This window comes from Pteropus alecto, unplaced genomic scaffold (genome assembly GCF_000325575.1).
Source record: "Pteropus alecto unplaced genomic scaffold, ASM32557v1 scaffold44, whole genome shotgun sequence".
NCBI lineage: Eukaryota > Metazoa > Chordata > Mammalia > Chiroptera > Pteropodidae > Pteropus > Pteropus alecto.
In genome coordinates this window covers 4,956,671-4,963,646 of record NW_006436812.1, presented here as the reverse complement: position 1 = coordinate 4,963,646, position 6,976 = coordinate 4,956,671, and the positions used below count along the sequence as shown (strand labels likewise).

Below are 6,976 nucleotides of genomic sequence, written 5' to 3'. Positions count from 1 at the left end.
GCATGGCCATGTAGTTCTTGAGTAACTCAAAGAGAATAGGGAGGGGAAAATACTTGAGGAAAAGGAAACTGCTAGAGCCCGCTGGAATAGCAGGTGGAGCCCATCAGGGGAAGAGGTGAGGGGAGCCAGGGAGGCCTTAGCTCTGAAGAAGGCAGCTGAGCAGGTAGCAGAGGCAGGGCGGGGAGGGGCAGCTGAAAGAGGAAGGAAGGGCAGATCTCAATTCTCAGAGGAGTCTCAATGACAGCTAGTGTGCGAATGCCAAGCCAGCCCAAGCCAGGCCACTCTTCTTCCCTGGGGAAGAGTGGGTCCGGTCTGGCTGCCCCTCCCAGGACAGTGGGCAGAAGGGGTGATGGACTCACCCAGCCTAGCGCAGTTCATTGGATCCCTGTCTGGAGGAAGGAGTGGGACAGCCCCCAGCTGTTCTCTGTCCCTTTATTCCTGGAGCCTTTGTCCCTGGCAAAAGGGCAACCTCAGGCCAAGAGTGCAGTGGCTTGGCCTGACATTGTGAGGTCAAGTTCTGCCCAGGGAGGGCCAGGAGGATGATCATAACTGTCCTGGGGTGGGGCTGGAAGGGACAGGGTTGGGAGGCTGCCTTATGTACACGGACAGTATGAGGGGTACTCACTGCCAACCAGGCTCTGAGCCTGCACCTGCCCTATGCTCATTCATGTATTATTCAGTCACTTCTATAACCCTCATGGCACGGGAGAAAATGGGGTTTGGAGGCTATGGAACCTAATGTCATACAGCTAGTGTATTAGTTATCCAGCACCGTGTAACAAGTTATCACAAAATTTAAAGGCATAAACAATATATCTCATGTTTCCTTTCAGTCACGAATTCAGGAGTAGTTTGGGTAGTTGTGGTTCAGGGTCTCTCATGAGTTTGCGGTTGAGATATTGGCCAGGACTCAGTAATCTAAAGGTTTGACGGGTTGGGAGATCCACTTCCAAGATCACCCATTTACCTAGCTGTTGGTGGAATCCTCAGTTCCCTACCAGGGTGTCCTCTGCACGGGGCTGGCTGGGTGTTGTTACGTCATGGCAGCTGACTTTTCTCAGCATGAATGTTTCAAGGGAAAGGGAGCACATCCAAGATGGAAGTCACAGTGACTTTTATAACCTAATCTCAAAAATGATACAGCATCACTTCTGCTACGTTCTATGAGTCACACAGAACATTAGAATTTAACATTCCTTTTTCAACTTGGGCACAGCTACCTCTGTGGATCCCAGCTTCCTGTGCTTGGGCTTCTTTTCTCCCTCCTACTCTAAAGATTATGCAAGACCGAGCTGCACACAGGACCTGACCTAGTGCTGAGTGCTTTGAGAGTGGTCACTGAATTCCTGGTGTGATTATTCCTGGGGGAGAGAGAATAGAGTCTACAAGGATAGAGCAAGACTTCTCTACCAGGAATTCTGGACACTAGTGTCTAATCTTCCTTTGTTGTGGGGGCTGTCCTGTTCATTGCAGGATGTTATAGCACCCCTGCTCATACCCTGTATATGCCAGTAACACACTCTCTCTCCCAGTTATGGCAACTCAAAATGTCTCCAGACATTGCCAAGGGTCCCGTTTGGGGGCAGAATCGCTCCAGTTGAGAGCCACTGGAACAGAATATGCATCAGAGCCCAAAACTTCTTAAGACTGGGACCACATGGTGGTGGACTCTTTCCATGAAGATTGCACTTTAGTGTAGCCCTGGCAGTTCCCAGGATGAACCTCATGTTTGGTCAGCCACAGGTCCGAGCCCGTTACATGTTCTAAGGCTCACTGCTCATGGCCTGGACACAGGTGTTCACCTGGGGAAGTACCCTGAGGGTACATCTGGGCCGATCATGTTTTTTAAGGGCTGGGTTGTCACTGTGTCATACTTGGAGTCCTCTACATCCAAATGGAGTGGCATATGTGATGTATAAATTCTGCAGAGAGAAGCACAGCTCTGCAGAGTCATTTCTGTGGCTATTGTGTTTAAGTCCAGACTACCCAAATTTGGTTTCATTCATAATTTTTTCACTTTAGTTTGGGGCCCATTAATTCTGAGAGGAAAAATGCGCAGAAGATTTTTCTAGGTGCTGTGCTATGTGCCACTTGACTCTGCTAGAGATGACAGTTGAAATGTGCAGAATTAGGTCTCTAGCCCTCCTATAACACTCCAAGCGCCCCCTTCCTTGGCCAGTCCAGAGCCTGAGGGTGTTCCATGCCCAGACTGCAGAGGCTGCAGCCACTGGGAGAGTTTGGCAATGGTACTATTCTTGGAGATGTTGCCATATACGTTTTTCCATATTGTTTCTTTTTCACATCCAAACCTAATGGGAACTGATGGTGACTCAAGTGGGTGTGGCCCTGGCCTCTGAGGCAGCCTACATGGCAAGTGCTTTCAAATCAGGGCAGGAGTCACTCCCAGAGCCTCTGAGGGGCACAGGCTATTGCCCAAGGTTGCGGGATTGTAAATCAGGCAGCCTGTGGAAGACTGGTCTGGAGAGGAGGTTGTTCTAGCAAAGAGCAGTTTTATCTCCAGCTCAGACAGCCGTGGTGGGCCCCTGAACAAGCCTATGTGAATACCTGAATTTTCCCCATAACTCATTTCTTCGATATGAAGAAACACCAAACTTCATGTACAGAGAATTTTTTATGAAAGGCAAACTTTTTTAAACTGTGTGATCCACCGTAGTCTAACCCGTCTAGCTGAATGACTATGAATAAGGGTCATTCTGCTAGTGAAAAGCCTCTATCTCCATCATAAATTTGACTGGATGTTGGCAAATTTAAATTTTGCAGTAATTACAGCTGCTGTATCTGTTCCTTAATACAAAATGGGATGAATCAATAGTAAGTTAGCTGTCTTTCAGGTTGGTGGCAGTCAGAACATGTGTAATATTCTCTACCTGGTCTGTAGCTGTAACTGTGGTGTACAGGCAAAGCCAGAATTATTAAAAAAAAAAAAAAAAAAACCTTACGAAAACAATGCAATGACATTAGGATATACAATTTTGTATTTTTATTCTTACATAAAGTTATTTACTGGCTATTGGCCTCTAGTTCAGTCTGTGTTATTTAAAACCTAACACATGAATTGTTTGGATTGAATTCATGTTCAAGGTCCATGTTGTTTTTGTACAGCTTTGAATGTGAATAATTAATGTAAACTATATTTTACAAGTCTTTTCTAGATTTATCATATAAATTTTGTTTAGCCCATGATTTAATCATTTCATAATTTAACGAATCTATTTCTCTTTTCAAAAGCTTGTGATTTAGATGTAGTTAACGGATGATGAAATTTACATGTATGCGCGATTGTCTTGTAATTTAAAAAGCATGTAAAGTGCAAACACTCGCTAGCGTAGCTCTTCCTTTGGCGTGGGACTGGGCGTGGTCGCAACTAGGAGCGAGCCCTTCTGGACCCGGCGTTTTTCCCCTCTGCCGCCCTCCCGCGTCAGCGTTCCGGGATCACGCTGCGCACGACTTCGGCCGGAAGGGGGCATGACCGGCCACTTTTCCGGGCCGGAACTTTCGCCTCCCTCGTGACGCCGGTGCGGGCGCTTTACGAGGGCGTACCCGTGGGCGGGACAGAGCTCGGAGGACGCTATTAAAGGCCGGACGCTTCCGGTTGTGGGGAGCTGTGGTGGGGCTTGGTGGGAGTCATGGCGGAGAATCACTGCGAGCTGTTGCAGCCGGCCCCAAGCGGCCACGGGGTGGGGTTGGGGGTTGGCTTGTGCCGCCGCTGCAGCGCAGGACTCGGCGCTCTAGTCCAGCGCCCCGGCAGCGTGTCCAAGTGGGTTCGGCTCAACGTCGGCGGCACCTACTTCCTCACTACCCGGCAGACGCTGTGCCGGGACCCGAAATCTTTCCTGTACCGTTTGTGCCAGGCCGACCCCGACCTGGACTCGGACAAGGTGAGGTCCGCGCGGGCCGGCCAGCCGGGTCCGGGCCGACCTGGCCCGCGCTGAGAAGACACGCCCCGGGCTCTCAGCCCTATGTTCCCCTCGTCACTAGCTCGACCCGAGCCTCCATCTCCCTGTCTGGGGCTCGGGAGAGACAATGGCGCCCTAGCGCCCACCACCCTTGAGGATCCCAGCTACTCCACTTCGGAGCGTGTTTTTCTCGCTCTCACTGCTCTTCCGCGGAGGAGGTTTCCCACAACCCGGACTTTGCTCTGGATCTACTTTCTTTTTCTCCCTAGATCCTTTTGCCGGTGGTGTGTGAACACCTTTTTTTCTCCGTCCCAGTGTACTAACTGGCTCTGGAATCGGAGAACTCTTGCGTTCTTTTCACCTTTTCACATTCCAGAGGTTTGACTTAAGGGTGACGCGGAGGGGGGTGGTGTGTGTGTGTGTGGGGGGGGTGACACAGTGGCCTGCCTTTCCCAGTGACTTGCATTTAGAGAGTTGGCGCTCCATCGTTTTCGGCTACAACACGCACCCCATTCAGCATACTAAGAAGGCGCTGTCCATAGAGTGATATTTTAAAGAGAATGTTGCTCATATTAAGGGATGTCTTAGGAGTGTCAAGGAAGGGCCAAGTAGGAAATCATTTTATCTGCTTTCTAATTATACTAGTTTTCCTACTGCCCTCGCAAAAGAATAGGAATTTCTAGGTTGGTTTGCCGCTTGTCTTTTATCAAATTTAATGCTCATACTGTTGTCCAGATGTTCATAGAAATTATTTTGTTGATTATCTTTACTTTGAAAGACTTCTGTGGCAGAGGAAGGGTGTCCTGGAAGCTGTACAAACTGTACAGTACTGAAACTCATGAAAGGCTGTTAAAAAAGTAGTTTTTACCTATATTTATCCTAGGGCGTTCACAAGCTTTATTCTTACTTTCCTGAATCTTTCTGTTGGGCCTGCATAATTACACTTGGCTTTGTGTCTTGCCCATCATTTGGCAAAGATAAGGCTTCCCAGAAAGATTCGGATAGTTAAAGTTCGAGAAGCCTGACAGAGACCATCCTCAGAGTGGCATGACCTTATGACCAGAAAATGAGAACTCTTGGTTACCACAAAACCACCCATCATGGATAGAAATCAGAGTTTGAGATGCTAGCCCTCTGGTCCTCTCCTTCCCCACCCCACACCCTCAGCTATTTTCATTGCTTATTTGACAACTCTCTAAGAGAATTGGTCTCCCAGAAAATGACAGTCATCTCCAGGATAGAAATAGGCTTTTGTTAGCTGTGATTTTCTTTTTATAGCATGGGTGTATGTTTTACTGTTTTGTTTTTCTTTTTAAACAGTGGGTCTTAGTGGTCATTCACTAGCATTTCTACTCAGGCTGTTCTTGTTTTGTATATTGAGTCAGATTTTAAATTGCTCATGTCCATTGGGTTGTTTTGAGGCAATGGCTGTCTATTCAGGCCTGAAATAGTTGATTCAAGGACAACTGACTATAGCTTGCACAGTTAAGTAAATTCATCCCTTTATTTTACTGTTTTGAGACTACTTAAAAAATTATGCTTTACTGTAATAGGAGCCCTTTGGGGGAGGGTACTGTATTAGATTTATCTATGTTGTCATTGCTTTTTTATTTCATCTTCCACTTAACTATATTTGTTTTCCAAAATGTAAAACTGAAATTTAGAACAAGAAGATAATGCTGCAGATAGTTTCTGTCCCAAAAAAGAATTGATAGTAAATAGAGTTTTAGTCACAGATAATGTGAATTTGCCAGAAAGAGTAATGCTAATTCATATTAGTCATAGTAGTAGAGTGTTTTACTTCAAATGAGAAAATGTATAAGACACTTGGTGTCCTCAGTTTTTTCCTCCCTTGGTTCTGATGAAAGAATGTCCCAGAGATTCATTCTTAGATAATTAAACCCTGAGTGAGGAGGAATCTCAGGGCGGGGTGGGGGCAGTGATTGGAGGAGTGGGACACTAGTAATTACACGATGAAAGAAACAGGATGTTGATTGACACTAAAAAATCTCAAGCCCTGACCTCCTAGTTAAGATTAATGAAAGCATACTTGGCAGATAATCGTAGGGCTGAACATAAGCAATGGCCTAGTGGAAGATTTCCTGCTGGGCATTTACTAGTGTTTATTGAGCACCTGGGCTTGCAGAGGCAGCAGCACTAGGGCAGAGGGTTAGGTGGAGAGATTTAAGGAGGAGGAGTTCGAAGAAACAAAAGACCTGGAGCCTCTCAGGAACCTGATGGGTTTGCAGTTCACTGGGAGAGTGCCTGTGGTCTCTTGCTGATAAATGCAGACTGTCTGGTGGGGAGTTCAGTCTCTGAAGCCATGTGGGAGCAGTGCTTTTTAAGATGTGGACAGACAGGTTCTTAGGGAAGCTGGGGAACTGGGCTACGACTGGTCCTTCCCCCTAAGTCTTCACATTCCCTGTGTCAGGACTGAGCCTGGGACCCACTGCTCACCGAGCCCCAAGCCCTCAAACCCTGACCTTTTTGTCTCAAGTTCTGACTCTAGGCCCATTGCTGCCATGACGTTCTCTTTATACAGTTCTCTTTATACAGCCCAAGTGTGAATTCTCATTTCCTCCCGGGGCTTCCTCCAGTGGGGCTGTGTCTGCATTATTCGTTTCAACTGTCCTGGGTTATTTTTCTCTTCTGCGTTCCCTTATGGACAGGTTAGATATAATACACCTTCTCAGAAGTGCTTTGTAAACACCTGAGGTGTGAATCATTTGGGTTGTGCCTCTTTGTATTCCATGGTGACTGGCCCATAAGCATTGCTGAACAGGTCAGACTTTGTTTAGAGCTGAATCCGTTGGAGATGCTTTAGGAGTTAAAGGGCAACGGGAAATACAACTGCTGGCGGTGGGACACCAGTCAGATGAAGTGGGGTTTCAGGGGGGTTTGGTCTCCAGCTGAGCCAGGCCTAGAGAAAACTCCTAGTTGTCCTCTGACAGGGCCATTGTCCTGGGTTCGGGGTTGCAGATTCTGTGGTGTCAGATAGGTCCTTGAGGGGCGGGACCATCAGTGTGCTTCTGATGACATGCCTCTTGCAGATCTTTACT

The 6,976-nt window shown here is 47.3% G+C and overlaps 1 protein-coding gene across 1 annotated transcript in view; it reads left to right on the top strand.

Annotated features, from left to right (window-relative positions):
• Positions 1–3,608: 3,608 nt before the first annotated feature.
• The window catches only part of KCTD5 (potassium channel tetramerization domain containing 5), a 26,574-nt gene continuing 23,206 nt past the window's right edge, over positions 3,609–6,976 (top strand). Inside the window, exon 1 of the mRNA XM_006913923.3 lies at positions 3,609–3,899. Coding sequence (XP_006913985.1) covers positions 3,648–3,899 — 252 coding nt within the window. The 5' untranslated portion in view covers positions 3,609–3,647. The remainder of the gene's footprint in view (positions 3,900–6,976) is intronic.